Here is a 26,691-nt window from a genome sequence, read left to right on the forward strand (position 1 = left end):
GAGAACTTTATTTACAAAACATGCTACACTTATACTTTACAAAATACAAATTCTAGGTAACAAACAGTAACTTAAGTTACTGTGACCAAAGTCACTGCCCCTTCTCTCTAATGGACATTTTCCCAGTTCCCACCGGAGCCATTAAAAGCCCCGGTCCAGACCTCCTCCTCATCATGTCGGCGGCTACGCAGCCTTCTCCTCACTCTCTCCTTGATCCCATTCCATCAGCAGCTCTGAGGACACCTCTGTAAACAGATGATCCCAGTCCCAGCTCACATCATCCTGCAGAACAAACGACGAGGCAGAAGAGAAGAATTAGAGGGGCAGAGGGAGACATACAAAGAGAGAGAGAGCCCTGCAAAGGAGGGTGTTAATGTACATATCATAAATCTTGATTACCTGGGAGAGACTGGCAACCTCTCGGGGTGCTTAAGAAACACCTGGACAGGCGTTTTGCTGGGAGCCCACAGGTTATATTTACTAAAAAGCCACTCACCTCTTTCACCTCCTGCTCGGGCGCAAGAACCTTTGTGAGGAGCCTCAAGTCAATCTCTCCGTCCTGAAGAGAGATCACAGTAAAATGTCTTTAGTTTGCACAAATGTAGGTGATGGAGGGGGAAACAGAAACAACCCAGAAATAATAAATGGCATTGACGTACTAAGGTCTGGAACGCAGAGTAATGCTTCAGATCGTTGTCCAGATCTCTGTAGGTCATTACCCGGTTCACCTGGATGCTAACAAAGAGACGGGGCTTTAGATGAGGCATCCGGTAATGAACAGAGTTGTGTTTCAGTCCGATCAATCCCAGCCAGGTCAGCTAAATGCTTTCAAACAGCAAACGAACAAAAATGGAGAAGTTTGCAGGAGCGTCTGAAGTTTCTGCGCAACGAAGACTTGAAGCGAAGGCCACCGAGAGCAGGAGATGGTTGCCAAGTGGTAAACGCTTCAAATTGAAACCCAGCTGCTTATCTGTGGGCTGATATTAAATGTGTGGGGGGGGGGGGGGCTTTCAAAGTGTCCGGGGCCTAGCAGCGCATGCCAGTCCTACTTACTGCACATTACACGCTACATTGCCCCCACAATGAGTTCAATGTGGATATTATCTCACACAGAGAGCAAGCCCCAGCCTAATAACCTCCACCGCTGTCATAGCCTTGCTACATATTCGACACGTGTCGACGTGTGTCTCTCTGCCCTGTAAATCAAAGGACCCGGGACCCGGGTAACAGCGTTGCATAAATCACATCCAAATGTTATTTCTCCATTTCAGCCCAATAAAGCCAGACACTCTGCAGGAGCGTGAACGGAGGACAGGAAACCATCAAAGTCACCAGGGCAGGCTACTGATCCGGTGTCCTGTGCACGAACAGAGGTTACCCATTACACAGGGGTGTGTGTGTGTGTGTGTGTGTGTTAGTGCTGAGTGTATGAGTTGAAGACATTCACCACTGCACCTTGGTGGAGCTGCAACTTGCATGGTGAGATCTTCCTCCTGTACTTCGTCAAGATCTGGAATCACCGGGATGTCTGGAAACCACGAACACAACATTTCACAAAACGGGTTTCATTTTAATGCGTCCAGACGAGACAAAATCCGTTAGCAAAATGATGCATTACAGATTTATCCAGCGTGCGTGGCGACTAGACGTGCACGTTTTTGCGAATGACTTCCTCCCTCTCTTCCTCCTGCTGCACCCTCATAAGAGCTGTCCTGTCACAATAGCCATGCGGCCATGAATATTCAAGAGGCGAAGCAGCAGCTCTTCCTGCTGCGAGAGGGGCGCTAGCTAGGGGCTCCCCAGAAAGCACCCCCTGCTACCTTAGCATTTGGGCCCTGTCAGCGCTGCCCACCCCCCCAGGACCCAAAGTGGCTGGTAGGCCGACCTCCATGTCCACTCTGCCACTCCGACTGGGGCGGCATCCAGCAATGTGCAAGAGTATTTGTTTGCGGGCCCATCTGTGTGGGGTCGGAAGTCACAGCGCGGCCTGGCAGGGGCTACAGAGCCAGGAGCCGCCGGCCCGCTGCTCAAACAGTGGGAACCCTCTTTAATTGGCAAAACGCAACAGGACAGAGCGCGGCGCCGCTCCCAAGAAGGACAGGGCAAACTTTCACAGCGTTTTTCTGATGGACGTTCGCTGGAGCAGGGAGATAATGAGGGACGGAGAAAGAACGGATGAAAATAAGCTGAGCAGTCAATAATGAATAAAAATACATGACAGATATTCATTCTGAGATATTTGTGCTTTGGTGCGTGGCAACATTATTAGAAAGTTACCGTATATCTCATTTAAAAAAAAAAGAAATAAGAAATAAATGTTCCCATCTGCTCTTACAAAATACGTGTTAACATCAGGAGAGATGTGTCTTTCTTGAACGGGAGGGGGAGAGAGAGAGAGAGAGAGAGTTGAGTGGCACTGCATCAAGAGGGTTGTCAGTAATCTCTAACCACAGTACTGTAGCCTGAGGGGAAAGTCAATAGAGGAGCTAAATAGAGGTGAAGTCTGCAACTGACGTGAGAAAATATCTTGACATCTATGTCACATTCCTCCAAAATAAGTCTTGGAAATAAACTGGAGCGGAGGAAAACATCGATCTTTAATGGAACTAAATTTCAACTCTACATAAATTGTCGTGGACTTTTGAGATGCTGCTCTGATTTGGAACAAAAATTCACAAGACAACTTTCAAATCCGTCGACTTTAAGCCGATAACAAAAGCGTTCTGTCGCTAACTTATTTCTTTCCCTTTTTTTATTTTATTAAACACAAATTAAAAATGCCATCCTCGTTTGGGCGCTGACAAGATTCATCTGCGTTTCTGATACCCAAATAAATGCAGGCGCGGGGTATTTCATATTCATGAGGCCCCCGGTGACACTTTGTCCTCTCATTTACAAAGCACAGCGTTCAGCAGAATCCGTCCCCCCCCGGACCCCCAATCAAATGTAATGGTCTTAGTTCAATGACATCAAAAAGCCTCGCCGTCCAGCCCTCTGCAAACAGCTTCCCGAGTTGTCTCTGTACACACACACACACACACACACACACGCACACACACAAACACTGTTTTTCCTTTCGGCCAGCAATACACTATTAACACACTCCTTGAGTCCAATGTGAAGCGGGGAGTCGTACGTCGTCTACATGCAAAAGGCTGCGATTATGAGAAAGAAGGAACAACATTTCTTAAACGAGTTTCAAACTCGGCCCATTACTGGAGGTCAAGCAGGGCGCCGGCGCAGCTGCAAACCAGCCAGTGTTTTCTCGGGGACGCCAAGGGCAGCTCCGCCAGGAGGAGCTGGCTCCCTTCCCTCGGCTGGACGTGCATCAAGGTGGGTTTTTGTCTCGCGGCGAGCGAGGCCACCCGTATCTTTTATTACACGCCCGCGTCCAACTTCATCGGAGAAGCAGGTAAATATCAAAAAAGAGGATCGTTTGCTGTGAGCGAAGACATTTTCGCCCGGCAGGCAAAGGGCCAATCTACACCGCTGGGGCTAATGCAGTCAAACACACGGGGGGGGGGGCAGTCAAATGACCGTCCATTTGGACAGCTTTATGCGAGGACACTGAAAGACACCACAGGCTTAGGGGTAAGACGGTTAAACACGAGGCAGGTGAGCATGTTTGCGATACCGCTGCTATTTTAGGTGACCCGCGGGAGTCTGAGGGGGGCAGCTGATCGGAAGATGGGAGCAAGGGGGGGGCCGGGTAAAAGCTTGTAGCCAGTGGACATAAGGGATAAGGGGAGGGGACACAATCAAGATCGCAGGGGGCTATCTCACTAACCCTCAGCGCTGTAATTTCCAATGCTGCTGCCTCCGGCTCGGTATTAAGAGGGCTCCCCCCACAGATAAATAATCTTTCCGGAGGCGTTAACCGCATGAAAACCGAACCTCTGGACTCTTTATCCAAACAGCCATTTGAGCCGACCCATAGTGGCGGGACACAGACGTTATGAACACGCGTATCAACGTCAGTGCAATGAATTCCATAATCATGTGACGTAGGTTCCATTTGGAGGTTTTGTATTGTATCAATACTTTAAAAAAAAAAAAATTAACATGCTAGGAATACTGTAATGATTTTTTTTTTAAACAGCAAGAAAATCTAGATATTCATATTATGGCTGACTCTGGATAAATAGTGATGATAAACAAGGCGCTGATTTATTTGGTCAGAATAACTCGATAACCACTGGATCGGTATTCTGCCTGACGCTGTGTGTGCGTGTGTGTGTGCATGTGTGTGTGTTTATGCCTGCGTTGCTCTGGGTGGTAAAGGGAAGGTTTAACTCTCCATCAACTGTGGCTCCAACCTTATTTTATTAGCATATCCCGCCGTCTCTGTGCACATACGGTGTCAGGCAATGGTCAAAGGCAAAGTTTGAAAACATAACTCCGCGCTGGATTCAAGGAGAAATATGACGTGAGCGTCAGTGGGAAGCGATGATCTGACCGCCTGCTTATCTGCTCCACTTCCAGAGGATGAATGTGCCAGGCAGGAACTGGAGGGCTCTTCTTTGCCTTTGAGGAGGGAGTCAGGGGGGGGGGGGTAGCAACGGTTGCCCTTACCTCCTTCATCATCTGATCCCTGGGGAGTTTGTGGTCTCAGGCGGCGGCTGTAAAAACAGGAAGTGTGAGATTATGAATTATTTAATGCTTTCAAAATGCAGCCCAACAGTGAGGTCATCGTAGGGAGTGAGAGAGTTTGCTCTGGGGCTACTTTTCTTTGATGATGGGTCTATTTTTGTCTTGTCTTTCTATCGTGGGGTAGTTATGCTGCCCTCTCTCTCTCTGCTTAAGTTTACCTCGACTTTACAACCTTCGCCGTTGTGCTTGTCTGTGTGGCTGGCATGGCCTCCTCAGGGAGGACCACCTCCGGGATTGTTGCAAAGAAGTGTCGGAATACGTTTTACCGAGACAAGCCAGTTGTGTCAGGTATTATCCGCAAGGTAACGTCTTTATAGGGGAAACCTCAACCTCGCTGCGCTGGGCCGCAACAATGAGTGGAAACGTAGATGGTCGTGTCCTCCGCCTTCCACTCCTCATGATGTCTAGTCTAGTCGCAGAGTGATGGAAGGAGGGTGAGGAATATCTTGAATAACAGAAAAACGTGGCTCCTAACAGCAATAAAAGTGATGAAAACTCTGTCAACAATGGTTTCTAATTATGTTAAGTGATCTGATCTTCTTGGAAGACAAGGATCGACTACATTCAAGGACAATCTGAAGGTGCACTTTATCGCAAAGGGGACAAACAATTAAACTGACCCGTTTTCCTCCGAACACTAAAAAATGTGACTGAAGAAGTGCAATAAAATATTAAGGGGTCTGACGGATTCGACTCACTCTTCCAAGTCGTCGGCTGCGGGTCGTCTTGACGACCTGCATGGAATCAGAACAAAGGGCGAGCTCATTGCGTTGATCTATCGAACATTTACACACAAGTTGGATTCCACTTTGTCATTCCTTCAAAATAACGGTCCCGATGCTAGAAGTCGTCGTCTGTCAGATATGCGCAGCGCCACGGTTTTGCTTCTCATCTGCCTCATCTTCACCTCCTGCTGGATTAACAAACTATTTCACAACTTTCTCTTCGGAGCTCAGATTAAACACCAAAATACTGCTTTTTCTGACTGAGTCACCTCAAACCATTTTGTTTTTGTGGCATATTCTGATTTTAGAAAGGTTGCTACCTTTTTTCTTTATAACAGACATAAAATGATCACAACAGACACAAAGCGACAACTGACACGACCCCATTCTTACCCACCTATGGATCACTAATCATAAAAATCATTGTTTGATAGTAGTCTGGCATGTTTGACCGCCCGAGAAGTTAAAGGAAGGACATTTTTTCATTCTGTGAAATGGTTTAGCTCATTCTCCTTGTTGTGTAGTGCCCCCTGCTGGTTATTAAAACAAAAAAACTTGTATTGCAAGAACATTTTAGATTTTAATTACACACACATCACAAGAACACAAGTAATAAACTATGTGCGCATCACAACACAAGTCGCCGTATTACACGAATATCAGTGTTCAGGGAAATCACCGGAGAGGTGAACAAAAGGAAGTAAAGGCTCTATACATTTGGGTTCAGCATTAGAGGGATCCTGTCTTCTTCTTTGTTGAAAACATTCATCATTAAAGCCTTTCATGTATACATTTATTAAAGCTGGGATAAAAATCAACAGACAAAATAAAGAAAGGAAAACCTGAATTCTTCCATTTGGCATTCCACACCCCTGTTATTCCCTTATTAACAATCAGTCTCTCTCTCTCAATAACATGAGGAGTTGACTAACACAATCACATCACCGTTCTTAGTTCTAAATATTTACTGGCGTGTGCTCATCCTGCCAGTGTCTGGCCCAGGCAGGGCTCAGAGGGATCCCACCTGCCTGCCCTTGGACTGTGTCCTGTCTGAGGAGCGGGGGTGGCGACACTTAAGACACATTACGGGCCCCTTGATTAAGACTCATGTAAGGCAAAGCGATAGACATGGTAAAACTGTCTGCAAAAAGTTGTTAGGGATAAAATATATTGTGACAACCTGGTTCCAAAGGTTCATCAATAAACTGACAGATCATTTAGTGTCAATTAGAAGTGATAGATCGACAAATCCCGGGATTTCTGCGCTGGGATTAGTGGGAGGAGGGTGGCGGTGATTGAGCATGAGGGGTGACATTGAAGGGAAAAGTCCTTGCCGGTTCCAGGGGGGGCCATTACTTACTTTGTTTCAGAGAGGATCAATGTGTGCTCAAACCCCTTTTACACCTCCTGTATTTCAATCGCTTTGAGAGCGGGAATCAAGCCGGGTGACGCGAAAAAAAAAGCTGACCTTCTGCGGGAAATGAAAGCTCTAGTTTGCAGTGCTCCCAACTTCCCTAAGAGCCTGATCACTTCGGTTCATCCCCTGTGTTCTCACCTCTGCAAAGAAACGAGCAGGCAAAACACATAAAATGTCAGACGTAGGATCCGCTCGTCGTAGGAAAAACACTTTGAGCCAATAGCTTCCGTGTGTTCCGAATATTTTCTGAATTCTACGCATGGTGCTCTTCTTGTAAAGAGCAGGCTGCTGTGTTAAAGCGTGATTAAGCAGCTCAAATCCCTGCGATGAAGCGGCTAGCTGCCCAACAGTGCCCTCCTGTGGCTGACGCATTAACCGTGTCAATTACCGCCTTGCTCGCAGATGAAGACGAATGGAGGGTTGCCCGCTCAGACAGGCTCCCTCTAACCTTGTTGATTCGCAGCCCGAGTCCAGAATATGCACTGATAAATAAGCCCATTCAACAGAGCGAGGGTCCATTAATAACACATAACCTGAGAACACAGCGTTGCAGTCATCACTTTCACCCGGGAGAGACGGAGGAAGAGCGTACGTACTTGGCAGAGCCGGACCCGGAGCTCTCCTCTGCCCAGCCGCCCTGCCGCCGGGGTGGTTTAGGGGGGGCACCCTGGAGGACAAGAGGCGGTTATTAGCAGCTTCATCCAAGTGTTTAGCAACTCACACCAGAAACAGGCGTGGTAGTTTTAAGCATTACAACTGATGCTAGGCTTTAATACGTTTTGTGGGATGTTGCGTCTCTATCTACCAGAAATGCAGATGAATATATTACATTACATCACCCCAAACCCATGAACACGACGCTTGCTACATGAGTTGTTGTTTTTTTTAAGCCAGTATATGGGGCCTCTTGTTTAAAACTGCAGAGAATTACCCCCCAACAAAAAATAGGAAAAAGACAAATTGTGTATACACATTACAAGTTTAGCTGTCATGCTAAAAGGTTTAGGGCCGTTTAAACCAAAGTTCACTTCTCGTTCTGTATAATAAACAACACGCCTGGTATACACAGTGCAGACGCCTCGAAATGCACTTCATTGTTTTGTTTATTATAGTTTTCAATGCTGTCAATTTCCAGCACCAGAACATATGGAGCAGAGTGTGGGAACCGCCAGGGCCTGCAAGTCCAACCCAAAAATAGGACTACGAGGGGGGGGGGGGGGGGGGGCTATATGCCTCCCTCCAACTCATTCTTTGATTCTGAAAATAGTAAACTGACTACGCATCTCGATCATGAGACTGGAACGCTGGGACCAGCACTTGAATGAATGAATTCCTCAGAGCCACTCAGGAATGGGCACTAGACAAATGAATTAGGGATGGGGGGGGGGGGGGGGCACAACATTTCTCATTACTAAATTGGGTCTGCAGAGGACAAAGTGCTCATGAAGAATTTCTTTCATTTATGATGAAAGAGGAAATAATCTTTCATGGCTGGTTCGTTCACCGAAGCCATTTATAAATTTGAATATCACCATTAAGCGGGGCAGAGGGAGGGGAGCCACTTCACTCCGTTGTATATTACCATTAATCGAGAGATCTGAGGCCGAACAAGCTCCCTCAACTTTGTGCAATTAGTTACTGTCTCTTTACTGAGGGCACAAGGGAATAAAATAAAATAAAAGAATCCTCTGATGCTTGAAGTTTGGTATATCTGACGATTAACATTCTTCATGAGAGACAAGATAATAGGGTCAGGAGTCTGCGAGCGTCATTCAATCATCTTCTGACAGTTATTTCTCTTTAGAACCTTTCGTGTCCTGAGAAACAAAACAAATGCGGGCTTCCAATTCTTCATGACCAAATATGCACCTCGAAGTCGTAGTAAAATAGTTATGGCTGTTGAGGAAGCCCACGCATCCCCTCTGGTTTCTAATTTAGGATTCTCCGACGGTCCCTTGAGCGAGGACGTTATGGTGACCAAACCCAGCGAGCCCATAAAAGCAAATGATTCCTTGTTTAAAAGGATTTCAGGAATGTGACCAATCAGTTCGGCTATTTTGGGGCGGATGAGGTCAGGGTTGATAAAACAAATAAACCCACCCACAAAACACTTTGGAAAAATGTATTGCATGTCCACAGCAGGTCAGAGAGAGCACGAGAATACTGGTTCATACATCGGGGGAAGTTGGCCTAATTTGGGAAGAATAGCCTAAAGTAAAAGCATTACCGGAATTTTATGCTTTGGGAATGTTGGCTGGTTCAAAGTTTGCCAATCAAGGAGACAAGACTGATTCCTTCGATGCCGAAGATACTAAAGTGGCATTATTTGTTATAGTGCATCCGTCTTGTATTTGGACTTCTGTCGTATATTTTCCCCGACATTCAGTCTAAATTTAGACATCACTGAGAAGACTTTACAACATTTCAGCTGAGATGTAAAATGACTCCCACTCAGAGAGGTTTTAATAAAATTGCTGTAGAGTTATTAAGGATTTAGAGCTTGAATGGAATATCAGCAGCCACACTTTTGAAGCACTGACTGTATAAGGTTTCAAAGCTGCTGAAGTAGGAAAAAGGCAACTTGAAAGCAAGTGCTCCTTTAAAGCTATATGCCATGTGTGCTGAAATTGTGCTTTTATGTGTGCTGTAACCGGAGAGGGAGTGAATCTCTAAAGGCCTGAGGATCACATACAACCAGCCGAAGTGAACTAAACAATTACTAATACTAGACAGCAGTACTATACAGTAAAAGGTACACAGTTAAAGTAGGAGAGGTCATGCAAAGTCACCACTTCCTTCATGCTACCTACCTCGTCAATATCCTGTGATTTACATACGAGACAAAACCAAAATGCATATTGATGAAGCTTATTATGGGCGGAAATTACAACATGCAATTGTCCATTATCTTGCGATAGATTACTTATCCTACTGGAGCAGAGGTGTGTGTGTGTGGGGGAGGGGGGGGGGGGACTTACATAACGAGAATCTTCAAATGAGGATTGGTCGGCTGCAAGGCGTGCTCTTCTTCCAGACTTCGCAACCTGGGAAATGAGCATATTTTAAAATGGAAAATCAATTTTAATATCACAAAACCAGAAGAGCTACCAAAGACTTTGTGGTTTTCTGAGCTTAAACGGTGCCATCTAATGAGCCAACCAAATGTTGCCCGTGTGGACAAAATCCGGCACGTCAGGTTCGGGTTCTTCCAATTCCACAAACCAAGACATTCTGCACAACTTCCAATTGTCTGGAGACGTGGCGCGGCATTTCTCTTTGTGTGCAAATTGAATCTTTTATTTTAAATAATGTGGCGCTCTAGCCATGTACAAGAACATCTGAGATGCTGATGCAAAGTGGAAAAGGCAACCTCTGGGCTACAAAGGAAAATTACCATCTAGATTAAGAAGAGCAAAAAATAATCTGGTTAAGGTTAGTTGAAGATGTTTCACCTCTCAACCAAGAGGCTTCTTCAGTTGTAACTGAGTGGTAGAGAGTCCAGATAATGGATAAGTAACTTACTCATGTGTGAAGTCACCATTCGTCCTGAATGTTGCATCCAGGTTTTGGAGCATTGCATGGTGTCTATCAGATGTCTTATTCAAGGATAGCTCTTCTTACCCCCCCCAAAGACAGGAATATCTGCACTTTCTAAATCAACCATCACATGGTTATTTGGGTTGCCATTTTGTTATATTCGTGTCCACATAATACACCTTGTGGCTGCTTAAATAGATGGACTGTAAAACAAGACTGTGGGTTTGTACTGTGCAGGTTATTCCATGTGAGCCACACACCGACGATGCAAGGACATAGTCACTCCCTCTGCAGTCTACAGTGTTTTCACATCACCTTTCACTATCTGCTCAGCTTTTCTTTTCTTTTTTTAACTCGGTACCATGTACCCACGTCCAGACATTACATTTAGAATGATAATTTATTTGTATAATTGTTAATCGCAGTCATTTGGAAGACTACATTCCACAAAACTTTAAACTGTGCACATCCTAACACTTAAGCTAACACCGCTAACCACTGAGCTCTGCTACAGGCATGGCTAACATTATTTACGCAGTCTCACGCTAACTCGCTTTTTTGTACCTCTGCCATTCAAATGGCTCACTCACATTTTTCACCGGTCCGGAATCTCCGAGGTTAAAGCTATTGTCCATCTTCCCCTTCTTTGCTACCGAGCAGCGTCTTCCTGGATGTCAACAAGAGTCACATAGCAGCACCAATCAGAGGGAGCTAGCGCCTTTAGCCCCGCCTTGTGAAGTGACGTCATTATGTAAAATGTAAACAAATAGTCGGTTCGCTCGCTTTTGACTAAAAATGCAAACGATTATAAATTCCACTTCAAATAAAGTAAATCTATTTAAAAGTATTTACTTATGTGCCATTTATGAATGAATTCGCGTACTGACTGACTGACTAATTTGCTTTTTACCATATTTTCTCAACTTAATTTTCATTTTTAAAAGGGCATCATTAATGAAATAGAGCCCCGTCACATAATATTATCTACTGCAGGACCTCCGTGTTCCCCACTGTGTGAGCGATGAAGGAAAACTCGTGCGTGGAGGTTCCCATGACGTTCGCTAGATGTCGGGGTTGCGCGTCCTTGATGTTACAAGGAGAAGCTGAACGGGAGCAGATCATAGATCCCGTGTATTAACTTCAGACCCCCATCGGCGTTTGATTTTCCCAGAGAACACTGTTTTTATTTGTGCTGTGTAGCGACCTGAGACCTATATGGTATAAAAGCACCCCTCGTTTAAACTAAAGATCCTTTCTGATGGAAATGTGGGAGCATACAGCAACACATTATCTTATTTTCCATTCTAAAATACTAATTATTCCTTCTCTTCATCCATCCAGGGAGTAGAAAACAGAAATAGATTCCTGGCAAAGTATTATTTTCCTTGTGAAATCACATATTGCACAAATGGGATGTAGGCACGTGTTCTCAAGCTTCATTGGAAACAATAAAATAAAATGAAAAAAAATAAAAAGGTCTGAGAGAGAAAAAAAATCAGAATAGGACAGATGTCATCTTCGGGGAGAGAGGCTGTAACTAACTTGCTGCCCCTCCCTCTCAAACGTCACAGTTTGTGACTATAAAGTGTGAGAGAGCGTGGCTGAGGCTGGACTGCAGGGTGATAAGAACGCGAAAAGGCGCACTGGCTCCAAGAGACCCATGCAATGGAGAAACTGAGCCGCAGTGCAGATATCGGTGCCCTATAAACTCAGGAAGCAGAGAAGAGATGCTTGTATGAGACAAGGGGGGGGGATGAAGAGTAGGATAAAAAAAAGTTTAAATGAAGAGTTGAGATTATTTTTCCAAAATGGCACGGATTTGCTCCCATTCAAATGCGCATTTGACAAAGATGACATAGCACTTGAGAAAATGGGAATCCTCCAGGAGCAGAACTCACTCACGACCTGAATGAACAGAAAAGAGGGATTTTGTTCAAATTGGAATTTAGTTTTCTTTTGTCTTCTTTTACTTTGACGAGCCTCGGTCGCCAGTGCGCGCAGAGCGAAAAAAAAAAATATGAATCTGGGCAAAGCGCTCGTGTTTTTCCTCATTTCAAATTGTGTGACAATGACTTTGTCGCTGTCCACTTGCACCACTGTGGACATCGACCACATAAAGAAAAAGCGAGTAGAGGCGGTCCGGGGACAGATTCTCAGTAAACTGCGGCTGACCAGTCCGCCTCAAACAACAGGTCCAAGTCAAGTGCCGTTTCAGGTTCTGGCTCTTTATAACAGCACCAAGGAGCTCATTGAGGAGCTCGGCAGAGACAGACAGCAGAGCTGCGGGCAGGATAACACGGAGACCGAGTACTATGCCAAAGAGATTTACAAGTTCAACATGATTAATGGCCCCCCCGATAACAGTAAGTCTTGTTTTTTTTTGATCATCCTTCTTAAACTTTCTGTTACATCTTATCAGATTTATAACATAAAATAAGACGGTTGATGTTGTGGTTGATTCTATATAGGGCGGTGTATTTATTTGTGATTGGCAATACATTTTATATTGAAGGATATTTATTTAGAAGCAAATACTCAAACTTCATCCAAATGAGAAGTTACTCTGGCTATTTAAAATACTCACCTCTGAATCTTATAGCCTATTTTGTTTTGCCTCAGAGACACTTATTATAGGTGACCCAACCAACCCCCCGAAACAGCGGATATATACGTCTTCCAGCTGTCGTTAAATCCCACTAACTAACGTCTGTGCAGCTTTTACGCACAGACGCGCTTGTGAGCACCGGAGCGGCGCGCAAAGGAGAGCGCAAAGTAAACAGTCTAATTGAAATGAGTACCATTCCTCATACATACCTCACACCAAAGCCATGGGAACTCCAGCCTAAGTCTGACACATTCTTAAGCGAGGAAAATTCTCAGGCAGTTAAGTCGAGTATTTATTGCCAACTCCAATACCTCATTTCCATTTCTGGCCGTAAGTTCCCCAATATTTTTTATCCACTGTTAGGACGCTCACTTCTATTTTTCTGCTATTTCTTTCTAGTAGTAGGGAGCGGGATAGCTCTGTATTATGTTATGATCTAATTCCCTTGTTCATCCATATTGGTATTTCCTGTATAAAGTACGGTCCATTGATTCTTCCAGAAATCAGAAACAGAAGCTCACTGAGCAGCAGATTCCCCAGAGAAACTCGGATTTTAAGTGGAAGAGCTGGATTTTTTTTTTTTTTTTGCCTTTTCATGGGTCAGGGGCCGGTTTAGTCCGTAGCGTTACCATTTTGAAATCAACAGGTGTTTATGCAGTGCCGTGACACTACACAGAGCCTCTGCTGCTTCCAGCATTAACCCCGAATCAAATCCGTTTCACGGGTCCCCACAAAGTGCCTCTGACACTCAAAATACACAACCCAGGGTTTATCCGCTGGTCAGAGGTAGCCAGAGCTCCCAAAACAAACAGAGGTCCAAGGAGTGGGATCAGTGATGGCTAGGAGCCCAGGAGACATCATGCTGGTTTCATGCTGTAGACCCTACTGTAGGTGGTAACGCAAGGCATGAGCGTGACTTACTACTGGCAACGCTCTCGGCACCAAACAGTTTACCCAAGGAGGATATTAACAAGATTAACAGAAGGTGCCAACATACGTTCGTTTGCACTTTTCTCAGCCTTTCCATTAAGTAATTTTAAAACGAGCAGGGCATGCTGCACTATGTGGGAACATAATGTCTGTCACCTTGATCATTTTGCTGTGTAGTTCATTTTCATTCCTGTTGGATATAATGAGTTTTACATTCATCCTTTTCTTGAGGGTGGGAGTGTTTAGATCTTTTTTTATTTTTTTTCAGCTCACTTAGAATACTTTATGAGATGTTACTACAAATGCAAGTCGAGGCATTTGCCAATTACTGTATGCCTGTGGCTGGAGCCTGGCTAAGACTGGAGCTACAGCAGGAGATGAGATTGGAACATTTTAACATCACAAACCAAAATCTATTAAAGAAACAAACTAGAGAACACAATAACATTTTAGGAATCCACTGACATTACGATTCGGAAGGCCAGGGCTTACACCAGGAAGGACGCCGTTTCATTGAGATTTCAAGCCAGTCATTGACTCAGTGCTGGGTCAGTAATAAATATGGACTGAGGACAGCAGAGCATTTGATACACTGGATAGTAGAAGGATGATGTCATCTGAACAAACAAAGACAGCGGCCTCTGGCCTGTTCCCAAACAAACAGCTCCCCCAACCTCCCACTCCTTTACCATTTTTGATTCCTCTTCCTTAATCAGGGGGGATTTTTAAAAAAAAGTTGTTTTTCTTCAGAGTAGAGAAGAATTATCTCATCAGTGACCCTCCAGAGTCAGAGTCTGCCACAGCAGGAAGGGGGGAAATTATTTTTACACGATACACAGGCAGCAGCGTTTAAGAGAGGCCGTACTAAACTTTCATATCTGGGTCATATCGAAGGGAAAATCAAACCATGGTAGTATAATACTAATACATTCTAGTTTCTGACTACTACAACAACATCTGCTGTCCTCTATGAGAGCTGGACACCCCAGCAGCTGGCCAGCACCTGCTGCCTCGGTCTTCCTGTTTCCTTTGTTTACCGCCTCAAAACTGCGGAGACACTGACATCACAGTCAAACCTCTCTAGGTGAAAGGAAGCGGAGGGGTGATTCCTGAGAAGTTTGTCTGTCAACACCCTGGTGTGTGTGTGTGTGTGTGGGGGGGGGGGGGGGGTTGATCGATCCTGAGAGAGGCTTTACAACAAAGCTTTTATTTTCTCTGGCATACATGTTTAACTTTACCTGTGTTAGTATGAGAACGAAACGAACGGGAAATTGCTTTTTTTAATTATTTGACTAAAGGTGCACATTAGCAAGCATGTTAGTGAGACTGTTCTGCTGTTGGAATCTGATCTGAGAACAGCGTGTAATTCCACAAAATCACAGCAGTAACTTGAATTTGTTTTTGCAATGTTCACAAAAATATAAACTAGAGAAATGTGTGACACCAAAAACTGAAAATATTTCATTTCTGAGCGGTATTACTAGAAATAAGAAGAAAAAAAGAAGGTCGTTGGCATTCGCTGCTTTGAACAGGTCACAGGTCAACCGTGTCAGCCTCCTGACCCGAGTGTCAGGATGGATGCTTACTGACCGATTTTCTGACTCACACCAAATGGGAGTCAGAAAATTTGTGAATGTATTTCTTTTTAATTATTCGAGCAATCCTCTTCACTTACCAACATGGAAAAAATTACCTTGCAGACCCTTGGCAAAAATAAGCCATAATGTGAAATCCACCTAAAACCATTGCTATGGGAAAAATGAGGTCATCCAAAAGGAAACCAAAGACTTGATTAGAATTTCAAATCTCCCCTCGTAGTGGGGCTTTCCACCTTCCGTGGGGGGCTGTAGAGTGTGTGTGTGTGGGGGGGAGAGACAGAGCAGTGAGTGGGTGCGGGGGGGAAGGGGGGGTTACTGAGGTTTCTTCCATATAGATTGTGTGGAAACACTGGAGAGATATCTGGCTGCGGATGAATGTTGAAAAGGTCGCCTATAAATAGGAAAAGTTGAAAATAAAACTTTGTGGAAATATCAGATAATGACTGGGAGTACAGTGAAATAGGATTATGGGTCAAATGAAGTACAGATACTTGGATATGTGCAAGTTCCTTTTTTTTTGGAAGACACAGAAACAATTGAGAATCTTGCATTTTACATTTATATGAAATAGCTTGAGGTGCAACTCAGGTAAAGGTGCAGCGTCCCTTTCTAACAACAACAGACCTGAGGCTGGCTGATAAGGGGTAATAAATTAGCCATGGCTTGGCTGTAAATGACGGTTTCCACTTGGGCCCATAAAGAATGTTTGCTATGCGCTTGTTTTCCTCAAAGCTGCATGTGGCTGACCTGTTAGATTAATACCCACTGCTCAGTGGTATTATGGTATTAAAAAGGGGGAAATGCTTCCAGACAACAGGAAGCTTCTCACATAAAAATCGCATCGTGGCCAGGTATTCAGCTGACTCTGCTAACGGTTATGCACACTGTACACACAACGTGTGCATTTAGTGTCGATACTTGGGCAATGGAGTCCCTCGGTTAGTTTTTCAGGAATTGTTCTGGTACGGCACGTCAGCCCACGTGTTCCTCTCTGTTCCACGGAATACTGGGCTGCAGTCCGAGCCCTCAGAGCACCTGTTGGGCTCTCAGAGCTGGAGGGGCGGTGGAGCATGCTATTATCCCACTGCAGCCCGCTCTACCACCACACATGGGACATTTGGTTTTCATTTCATGACTTCAACTTGTTGCGTTTATTGCGCATGGTTCAAAGTAATGGTCCACATCTCTGCAATGGACTCGAAAGTAATGAAAAATTATAGGTTTAGGTTTGTTTTTGATCTGTAAAAACCTGCGGCGGGAAATCCTCTGTGAAAAACTTTGCGATAATCACAAGGTAAACCCGTTTACCCCCCCCATCATGAGGTCATCGAGGTATACAGTAAAAAAAGAGAGTGATCCAATCTGATATTTTCTCTACAAACAAGAAATTAATTCCACTGTTTCATTGTTTCCACTTCACCTGCAGATGACCTCCCCTACTGCCCTAAGGGTATCACCTCCAAGGTATTCCGCTTCAACGTTTCCGTCATGGAGAAGAACTCCACCAACTTGTTCCGAGCCGAGTTCCGAGCCCTGCGGATCCCCAACCACAGTGCCAAGAGAAACGAGCAGAGGATTGAGCTCTACCAGGTGCGTGAACCGACCGTTCTGTTAGTGAAGCGCGGGGGGGGGGGGGCCTCCATTGCTCTCAGAAGCCTTGTGTAGGTCAGCAAGAAAGATGAAAACATTTATATTAGGGTGTCCAACTCCCGCTCGCTTTTCATGCGCTGATATTTATTCCATGCGCTTACTGTCAAATGGTTTCTGCATTAGCACAAATTTAAGCGCTTGCACAGGCGACTTTAAGAAACCCTAGATTACCATTCAGCAGTTTCTTCTTTCATAGCTGTCAGTCTCAGAGCAGTTGTCCATCCTTGTTAGATCAAGTAAGGTGTTATGCTTTCAACAGGAGGATTTATAGATCTGCCTCTGCATTTGTGTGTTTATGAGCATTTAAAAAAAGAAAGAAATGTGCAACATGTATTAAAGGATGCATCTGTTAGCTGTCTCAGTCTGTGAAGTGGCAAGGGTGGATTTGTATTTTTTTGGTTCCCTATTAATCTCCCATGAGAGACCAGGAGTAATGATCAGGTTCCAACATTTCCTGCCAGGGAGACAAGCGTCTCCGGACTGCATACCGCCTCTGAGGCAGCTCTGGCCATTGCTGAATACAGACTGTCAGGCTCTCAGATTGCTTCCAGGGTTCTCGGAGGAGATAGAGACAGGGTCACCCACCGGGGGGGAGTAAATAGAGCTGCATGCTCACCCCCACACTTTTCATGCTGGAGCTGATTGGCAGAGGCCCTTCGTTCCCACAGGAAGACAGATTAGATCCTGACAATGTTCAGGAACCTGGTTATCCATAGTGCCGCTGTGGAGCTATGTACTCATACCCGCCACCCAAACACACACATTTCTCATCTGATGGACATAAGGTTGTCTGGACTGTTCCGTTGCATTTCCCTCCATCCTCATTTATTGTGTATTTGGGGTCTCAGCCCAATAAGACAGTCAGTCCATGGATGCCAGCAGAGATACCTGCAACCCCTCTGACACCGCATCCGGGACACCCTAGATAAAGTCAGTGCTTTAATTGCTGATACGAAGGACAGCCAGGTTCTCATTGGCAGAAGGGTAACACACAGGCACTAACTTGCAAAATGAGGATATCAACAAAGGGAGTCACTTTTTCCATGAGGAGTAGACATTTGGCCTAAGGCATCCTGAAGAGTCTGGCTCAGACAGACAGCTTGGGTTATGTGTGTGTGTGTGTGTGTGTGTGTGTGTGTGCGCGCGCGTGTGAAAGAAAGGGAGTTTATGCAGCTGGGTCATATTTTCATCTTTCCTCCCAGATTCTCCAGAAAGACGACCCCAAAGCCAAACAGCGGTACATCGGGGGCAAGAACGTCCTGACCAAGGGAACGCCTGAGTGGGTCTCCTTTGACGTTACCGAGACAGTAAGGGAGTGGCTGATGTATCGACGTGAGTGGAACTCCTCAAGTTTGTCTCGCATCAAACCCCATTACCAAAAAAAAATAAAAATAAAAAAAGGCGTTACAGTTCACATGAAAGTAAAGATTAATGGCGCCTGCGATAAATATCAGCTTCTTACATCGCTCTTGTCCCGCCTCCTCCCTACAGAGACAAATCTTGGCCTGGAGATCAGCGTGCATTGTCCCTGCCACACTTTCAGGCCCAACGGTGACATCATCGAGAACGCCAACGAGGTGCTGGAGGTCAAGTTCAAAGGTGAGGCAGCGTTTAGCACGTCCATTCCGTTACATCAGTAACGGAATGGACGTGCGTGAGCAAGCTAGATTGTTATTTTTGTATTTAACAAGATGGTGAAAACAATGAGGGTTTCAAAATGGCCATCAACCAGAGAAAACTTTTTTTTAAACCAAAAAGGCGGAACATTAGAAGGGTGTAGGCAGTCTATTTCACAGCTGATCAGAGGGCTGCCGTGCCGTCAGAGCGGTGACACGTTGGCGTAGTGGTTAGCGCTGTTCCCTCACAGCAAGAAGGTCGTGGGTTCAGATCCCAACCATTACCAACGTGGCCTTTCTGTGTAGAGTTTGCATGTTTTCTCTGTGTCTGGATGGGTTTTTCTCCGAGTACTCCGGTTTCCCCCCCCACCATTAGAAAAAACACGTATTAGGTTATGTTGGCCCATAGTGGCGGCGTGCTCGGGACTATCTTTCCATTCTAACCTTGTAATTTCATTGTACAAACTGTATAACGACAATAAAGCTTCTTCTTCTTCTTCTTTAAGGAAGACAAGTCAAGATTCCTTGTAATCAAATTCAGTGGGATTTTCTCCATGTCGGCCGCCACATGATGAGAAGTTGCAATAGTTTGACATTTTGTTTCTGCCTGTCATGTTTATCGTTATAATGTTATGGTTTATTATTGAAGTACATTATCGGTGAATATTGGCATGCAGTAGTTGGCGTTCTCCCATATGCTTCGTATATGTGGCATCTGTGAGATGTTGCATGTTCGTGGAGTGGACTCTGTACTTACGGGAGAGGATCTGATGAAAGTGCAAATATTTTAAACTTGTATAAAAGATTCAGTCGAGCTTTTGTTTGGTGGGATTTCCTGCCAAATGAAAATCACCTGAGGAGTTTCTCCAAGTCACTCACTGTGTATATAGTATGATGTAGAACAACATTTCCCAGGATGTGGTTATAGTCCAGTCATTAACATATTCCTCCTGTACCCATTGAGATCCTTTTGGTAAGATAATGGGTTTCCTCTCAAAGAGGAAGAGAGACATGGGAATTGATCTGGTCTCTCACTTAGCGCTCGCCTGCTTGGTCCTGGGAATACTCTCGACTGGCTTGGCCACAAGGAATGTGCTGCCACGGCGCTCAGTGCGCTTGGCCCCAAAATTTAGGAGAGGCGTGCATATCCACCACCAGCATCTCTCCGGAGATATCCGCTGCTTTAACTATCAGGGATAGATTGGATGAGCAGACGTAGTCCCAGGGAGGAGAATGGAGGAAAGGAGGAAGTTAAGGCCTGTTGAATATTATTCAATATTCTGGACTGACTTCCTCTTGCAGGCGTGGAAGCGGACTATGACGATCTGAGCCGTGTGAAAAAGCAAAAGGAGCAGCTCTACCCTCACCTCATCCTCATGATGCTGCCTTCCCACAGGCTGGAAGCCCACTCCTCCTCCCGCAGGCGCAAGCGGGCACTTGACACCAATTACTGCTTTAAGTAAGGCACATTTCCTCGTTCTGGAAAATGCAATGTATTAAACCGTTTTGCAGCTTTAAACACGTAGTTAAAGTTTTTGGCCATTATTAGATGCCCGAGTCTCGCAAGCAGGTGTGCGGGTTTATTGTCAAGCAGTAAACCAGCCCACGCGAAAACGTTAATCATCTAGAATAGATGAGCGCGACAGAGGCATTAGCTGATACAAGTCTGGATCCGTCCCAGTGTCCCAGCCAACTCCACCGCCTCTCACACGCCATCCCTTCAGCTCTGGATTTCCTCTGTCAGGCAGCGCCAAAGACACCTGGACTGTCTCCAAAGCGGAAAATAAGGGCACAGCTAATAGCGGGACTCCCAAACCGCTCCGTCAACTCTAGCTGTGCGGCCACGTGGAGGAAAAAGTGTACCTTTAAAAGTGTGTAACCTGCTCTGCCATCTCTTGTCTGCAGCAATTATGAGGAGAACTGCTGTGTGCGACCACTATATATTAATTTCCGCCAGGATTTGGGCTGGAGGGGGATCCATCAGCCTGAGGGGTACTACGCCAACTTCTGCTCTGGACCCTGTCCTTACCTACATAGTGCAGACACCACCCACAGCTCGGTGAGACTCAATTCTACATCAAATCTGTTGGAGAAGAAAAAACAGCTTCTGATCCCGATACTCCTTCTGCTCTTCCCTCCACAGCTGCTGAGCCTGTACAACACCTTGAACCCCGAAGCGTCCGCATCACCCTGCTGTGTTCCTCAGGACCTGGAGCCCCTCACCATCCTCTACTACGTGGGTCGCTCCCCTAAAGTTGAGCAGCTCTCCAATATGGTAGTCAAGTCCTGTAAATGCAGCTAAGGCGTCAGGGTCCGGCGGGAGACGTGGGATGTGACTGTTCCCATCTCTAGTCGGGAGCAGGCAGACAGGATTTGGGGGGGGGGGGGGGGGGGGGAGGGGGCAAGCACGATACAGTTTGCCTCCTTCGTCCCTCAAACCGTTGCTCAGCCTCACCTGAGCTCTCTCTCTCTCTCCCAAAGAGAGATGCAGTCCACCACTCTCTAAAATCATTGGCGGCATTTCACCAGAAGCCTTTTTCAAACACCACTTCATGCTCTCAAACCCACCAGACCTCTTCAGCCAACGTTCTTTTTTGGTTTTCCAGTATTTTGAAGAGCCTGTACCTCAGTTTTACGTAGCATCGGCATTCAAAGCCCAATAAAAGATGAGCAGAACAATAAATGTCTTACAATGACTACTGCATTCATTTAGACATACAATATTTGCAGTAAGTAAAACAGGGCATTTTTTTTTTGTACAAATGCAGGATAGAATTACATGGAAGAGGGTCGCACATCAGTAATGTTTCATTATTCATCATTCATTCCCAGAACTTCAAGCATCGGAGCTGGAAACTGAGGCTGTGTGCATGGCGCAGCTCCCGACACTGTTTCTTTAGGGTTGAATGCTGTTGAATACAATGACCTTAAAAAAAAAAGAGAGAACATGCTGGAAACCACCTTTTATTTCAAACTAGTATTTCTATTGTTATGTTTACCTCTGTAATACAACAGGATGGTGATTCCAGGGATTGCTTTTTTTTTGTTTTAAAGTGAAGCCTTTCTGTTGTATGAGATGATGTATGTCACTAAGTGAACACTTAACTAGAACACAAACTGTAAATGTTTTTCTTATTACCCCTTGAAACACCTTTTTTTAATTAAAGAATGGACAGTTGGATGGAATTGTTCTGTTTTTTTTTTTTAAGAGTGTGTGTGTTCTTTTTAAGTATAATTAGGCTACATTTAGATGACCAAAGAGAGAAGCTCCAGTCCACGAGCAACATGTTTTATGATTTCAGTGATATTTTATGATTTCAGTGATATTTGATAGAGAAAATGATTCCAGACAATTCAACATGCACATATTGCTGCAAGAAAACAGATTGTAAACTACTGAATACACACATTTGATTTGGAAGCTGATGTTGCACCAGCTTTAAGATAACTGAATCCTGCACGGACATTCTCTATTACAGCAACCCCCCCCGCCAAAAATAAATAAAATCTAATGTATTAAAATCAGTTTTTACTGCAAGAGGTTGTCAGTAATAATTAGTACAATGATGCAATCAGTGGTAAACCACCCTGATGATAACATCATTTGATATGACACAAGACATGCAGGAAATTCAAGTATTTATGACAAAAAACATCACATAACACAAATGATTTATTCTATTAACATACCCTGAGTGAAGTGGATTCCACATGGTCCCTAGCAACACAGTACTCACAAGGATACTGCTCGGCTGGCGTTGCATTAGCCGTCATTACACACACTCTTCTATTTGTTATGCTTGGAGCTACAAGAAGCCAAGGAGGCCTTTAGGTTGATGTCATGTACAGTAAATAAATAGAGATAAAAAAAAATAATAATAATTTACTCATATTAAATCAGGTCTATCCAAAGAAAATGACATCTCGACAGTTTACTGAAACCAACACAAGTTAGCTGCACTGTTAGCACGCCATTGTCTCATAACCAAACCACTGAGGCCCAATGGGCTGCTCGCGAAAGCGCCACGATGCATCTCTCTGCTCTTTTTGTGCGCTGCACATGCCATTCGTGCACATTTTTGGGCCCCATCTTTAAAATGTCACCGAGGCTGGATGAACCATCTGCTGGGGGCCTATCTGTCAGTGAAACCTTTCTGTGGCATCAGCAGCATGGAGAGAATGAAGCTGGACAACTGCTGCTATCAGACTGAGCATAGCCAGTGGGGATGAGGAGAGATGGGGGGGTAAGGAGAAGTAGGGAGCAGAAAAGGCCACCTGATGTTAAGTTGCGCAACAAAATCCCAACCTGCGTCAAAGCTGGGCATTCCTGGCCCTGCAGGCCAACCTCCCGCATTCCTGAGGCTATGTCAGAGAGAAGTTAATGGTGTCCTGTTCGATGTCCGGCATGCTGTTGTCCTTTCCCAGAATACACCTCTGTGAGGTTGTAGCTACATGCAGCGACACCTGTCGAGCCGGCAGAGGGGCGGGGCATGCCTCTGGTCGCCTTCGCGTCATCTGCGACTGGAATCCTGGCCCCGGGAGAGCTTGGGGTACGCAGGAAGACCTGGGAAGCAACAAGAGAGACGTAGCGTTAATGAAAAGGGTGAAAGTGCGGAGCGAGGGGATCCCCACATGGGCACAAACACAAAAGAGCAAACATGAAACCTCCCAGCTGTGTGTTTGACTGATGCCTTTAATCATTGATGGTAAACGTGGTCACGCCTGGCTCGCGAGCGGCTGCCCCCCCCCCCCCCCCCCCACACCTCAACCTCCTCCAATCGACTGGCACACATCCAGCCATCCAGTTGAAAAGGCATTCCAAGTGCAGTTACAGCTGCTGTTTGTGCCCCGAAACAGTATTCCCTTTCATTCCCTCTCTGCACACTCTGTTTATTTTGGTGCTCTTTTTTTTTTTACACCACAGGGACGGACTGACTGAGCAGCAGAACGAAAACATCTCCCCGACGCGCAATCTGACGACAAGATCGCTGGAAGCAGCTTCCGCTCGCTCAGCGAAAGAAAGATAAAGGATAAGGAGACAATATTCCGTGTAACGTGCCGAAATCGAAACGCCACGTGAAATTAGAAGAATCGACAAACCACGGCAAGATTTTGGGCGATGGGTAATCAAACCCCAAATAAAAACAAGTGGATACAATAACATTATAATTAGATATCGACTGTAATTGAACTATTTTAGGGTCTTTAAATCCCAAATGTGAAGACGTAAAAGGAGACTAAGAACACGGTTGACCTCTTCTTCTGGATACTAACGTATTGTTAAACAAAGAAAAAGAGGGATGCCAGAGACTGCTCTGAATCAAACGCACAATCAGTTCTATAATATATATGTGAAAAAGGGATGACAGCCAATCAGTAACTTCCTTTTCCAACAAGACACCATGCGTTCTTATTTCGATAGCGAGAGGCCTCAGCGATCCATCTTGACATGATCAGACTCCCATTAAAATGACGCAACTGCAGCATTCATTTCCTACTCAAACTGAAAGCAATAAATCTCCCCCCCCCCCCGTTCACCAGCTGCAGAGCCCCAAGAACGTCAAGAAAGCTTCAAGGGAAGCCTTGTGAGACACACGCGGTCGATATAACCTCGGTTTGTAACCTTTGATAGGTCCCCACCCTGGTCTCGTGTCAGAAGCGAATGCAGAATAAGCGGGGAAGGAAAAGGGGAAAACAGGGGGGGGGGCGAGTGAGCAGCAGTTTTTTGGAGGATAAAGGGAGAGTTGCATGAGCAGCGAGTGGGAGAGATTAAGGGAGCGCACAAGAGAGAGATAAAGGGAGAGTGTGATTAATGACGGCTGACAGCTGATCAGAGAGAATGCTCTCCATTTGGACACCGCTCTAACTCCCTGTCAGAGTCAATCAGGGGGACTCAGTCATCTCGCTGCAGAGGTGCACCGGGCAGGCAGAAAGACCTGACGCACTCCTAAGCTCCACAAAGGGTGTTCGCCTTCTAATAACACCCCCTCACCCCCCAACGCACCACAATGTGTCTCTGTTCGCCTCCCGGTCCCATTCGTGGTTAAACCAGCCATGCTAACTGGTTTACTGGTTTTGGTACTGGTATTTATTTTCTCTGATTCACTTTAGTGAAGCATCTCTCCCCCCCCAGCCCTCGTGCCCGAAATGAGGGAAAAAATGCATTCATGAAATTCAGAAGTTTCTCCCAACGGATCCAGTTACAGTAATTGACGAGTTTATAAGATGTTTGTTAGCCTTAGCCAGCCTTCGTATTTTGGGGAGAACAGGGAGAAAGAAAAGGAATGTTCTGGTCACACACACATACACACAATTTCTTTTTCCGGGGATGGGGTGGAGGGGGGGGTGTTCCACAGCTACTGTGTTTTTCCGAAAAGTGATTCCCGAGTCGGCTCGACCGTGACACTCACATGATGTGATGAATGGTATGATTTGCTAATGCTAATGCATAATAGGTCTGTGGAAAAAGAAAAGCGTGTGTGCATCAGTGCAAACTGCTTAATATCACTGTTATTGCAATAAGCTCAACACTTCACTCGGGATGGAAAGAGTTGTGGAAATAGGGCAGGATGACAGGGCGCACGTGAGCTCAGGCGCCCGCAATGGCTTCGCACGGCCCATAATAAGTTTAGCAAAGACAGATCTCATTTTTTTTTCATTCGCTGTAGAGCGACAGGACAGTCCTCCTGGCAGAGGGGCAGTAATTATGCCTTCGTAGGAATGACCAACAGATGGGAATGCCCGAACTGTTCTCATCGCTGGATCTCATTACAGGAGGAAGAAGTCGTCGCTGTTTTACCTCGTTATCCTTCAGAGCAACCTGATGTTAAGTCTTTCACACATGCAGAGAGTCTAGGGTGAAACAGCATTATTGTAAAAGCAAAAGTGTTTAGATCAAAGAGCTTCAGCTCCAAAGGATGTCACAGCACAAGTCACTAGCATAACAGCTAAAAAAAAAACATCTGACAATGGTGTCATTAAAGTTTTACTCGCTAGTTATTATTATGGAAATGCTATCTTTTACAGTTTGTAAAACATTATTTACACACCAGTGAGCATGCAGACTTGGTCTACAGCACACATTCCTGTGTAGAAATGCGACATCAGACCCACCTGATTTGCCACAGATGGCTTCGCAGACTGCGTGCTGGCTGCCCGGCGCACTTCCACCGACAGGACTCTCCGAAGATTTCTGCCTGTTAGTCAGACGTGAGAAAAGTGTTAACCAAAACATAAAGAGTCAAGTTTTGCCATTAAAACTGTACCCAAACAGCAGAAGAGGGGCGATAATCGGTTTGGATGTGTTTTTGTGTGGGTCTATTTTGGCTCTTGAGTATTTGCGCGTCTACGTTGTGCCTCGAGTGTGTCACCCTCCAACAAAAGTGTGGTCTTTTTTTATATTGTCCTTGCGTTGTCAGTGGACACCAGGCTGAGTGTTGACAGAGTGCCTCTCTGGAGTACTTGGTGATTCCTGCTCCTTGTCCCGGGTGATGTCATTGTGGTGATTAGTGAGTATGCGGATCCGTGAGGGTTGTCTAATGCAGAAAAGATGCATGCATCGTCTTCAGGGTGGTAGTATATGCATTCTGTACAGTAGTGTGGCGGCAATGTATCCGTTTGGGGTTTTATTCCCACTTAATCAGACAGCAACTGCAGCCTTTTCACAGAGAAAACCATTATGCGAACCGGTGAGGCGTGGGGGTCAGGAACAGACACCTCTGTAACCTAAGACATTAAATCTGTTAAGCATTTTTTTTTTTTTAGAGAGAACAATAAATAAAGCTTAGCTTGCATTAACCTCTCGCCCCATAACAGCAGCTTGCCAGAGGAGCATTAACAAGGTAATGACGCTACACACTGCCTCCTTGTAAGGGGCTGCACAGTTGTTCTTTCATACCGTTACACAACCACAAATAGAACTGGCCCACTTCAAGCAGGGCATACCTCCACAGGAAGCGACTCC

The 26,691-nt window shown here is 45.3% G+C and overlaps 3 protein-coding genes across 3 annotated transcripts in view; 1 reads left to right on the forward strand and 2 right to left on the reverse strand.

Annotated features, from left to right (window-relative positions):
* On the reverse strand, positions 1-10,997 carry LOC137907923 (Intraflagellar transport protein 43 homolog). The gene is made up of 9 exons (XM_068752284.1): positions 10,920-10,997; positions 9,771-9,836; positions 7,389-7,459; positions 5,349-5,384; positions 4,573-4,619; positions 1,456-1,528; positions 660-735; positions 497-559; positions 1-282 (listed from the first exon to the last, which is right to left on the reverse strand). The coding sequence occupies exons 1-9, from the start codon at positions 10,962-10,964 to the stop codon at positions 184-186; spliced, it is 576 nt and encodes a 191-aa protein (XP_068608385.1). The 5' UTR covers positions 10,965-10,997; the 3' UTR covers positions 1-183.
* A 1,038-nt stretch (positions 10,998-12,035) lies between these two features.
* tgfb3 (transforming growth factor, beta 3) lies at positions 12,036-21,103 on the forward strand. Its single transcript, XM_068751651.1, has 7 exons — positions 12,036-12,692; positions 16,889-17,052; positions 18,315-18,444; positions 18,604-18,711; positions 20,031-20,187; positions 20,634-20,787; positions 20,872-21,103. Exons 1-7 carry the CDS (start codon positions 12,347-12,349, stop codon positions 21,028-21,030), a joined length of 1,218 nt encoding a protein of 405 aa, XP_068607752.1. The 5' UTR covers positions 12,036-12,346; the 3' UTR covers positions 21,031-21,103.
* Positions 21,104-23,239: 2,136 nt separating this feature from the next.
* ttll5 (tubulin tyrosine ligase-like family, member 5) overlaps positions 23,240-26,691 on the reverse strand; it is a 32,991-nt gene continuing 29,539 nt past the window's right edge. The window contains exons 29-30 of the mRNA XM_068751614.1: positions 25,842-25,924; positions 23,240-23,292 (exon numbers count right to left, since the gene is read on the reverse strand). Coding sequence (XP_068607715.1) covers positions 23,240-23,292; positions 25,842-25,924 — 136 coding nt within the window. The remainder of the gene's footprint in view (positions 23,293-25,841; positions 25,925-26,691) is intronic.

Source organism: Brachionichthys hirsutus, chromosome 18 (assembly GCF_040956055.1).
Source record: "Brachionichthys hirsutus isolate HB-005 chromosome 18, CSIRO-AGI_Bhir_v1, whole genome shotgun sequence".
Classification (NCBI taxonomy): Eukaryota; Metazoa; Chordata; class Actinopteri; order Lophiiformes; family Brachionichthyidae; genus Brachionichthys; species Brachionichthys hirsutus.

Coding starts and splice junctions, on each gene's coding strand:
- LOC137907923 (XM_068752284.1), bottom strand. CDS start 10,964: ATGGACAATAGCTTTAACCTCGGAGATTCCGGACCGGTGAAAAAT. Junction 736..1,455: donor CAAGTTGCAGCTCCACCAAG/GTGCAGTGGTGA, acceptor TCTCTTTGTTAG/CATCCAGGTGAACCGGGTAA. Junction 283..496: donor CCGAGCAGGAGGTGAAAGAG/GTGAGTGGCTTT, acceptor TTTGTTCTGCAG/GATGATGTGAGCTGGGACTG.
- tgfb3 (XM_068751651.1), top strand. CDS start 12,347: ATGAATCTGGGCAAAGCGCTCGTGTTTTTCCTCATTTCAAATTGTGTG. Junction 12,693..16,888: donor TAATGGCCCCCCCGATAACA/GTAAGTCTTGTT, acceptor CTTCACCTGCAG/ATGACCTCCCCTACTGCCCT. Junction 20,788..20,871: donor CAGACACCACCCACAGCTCG/GTGAGACTCAAT, acceptor TTCCCTCCACAG/CTGCTGAGCCTGTACAACAC.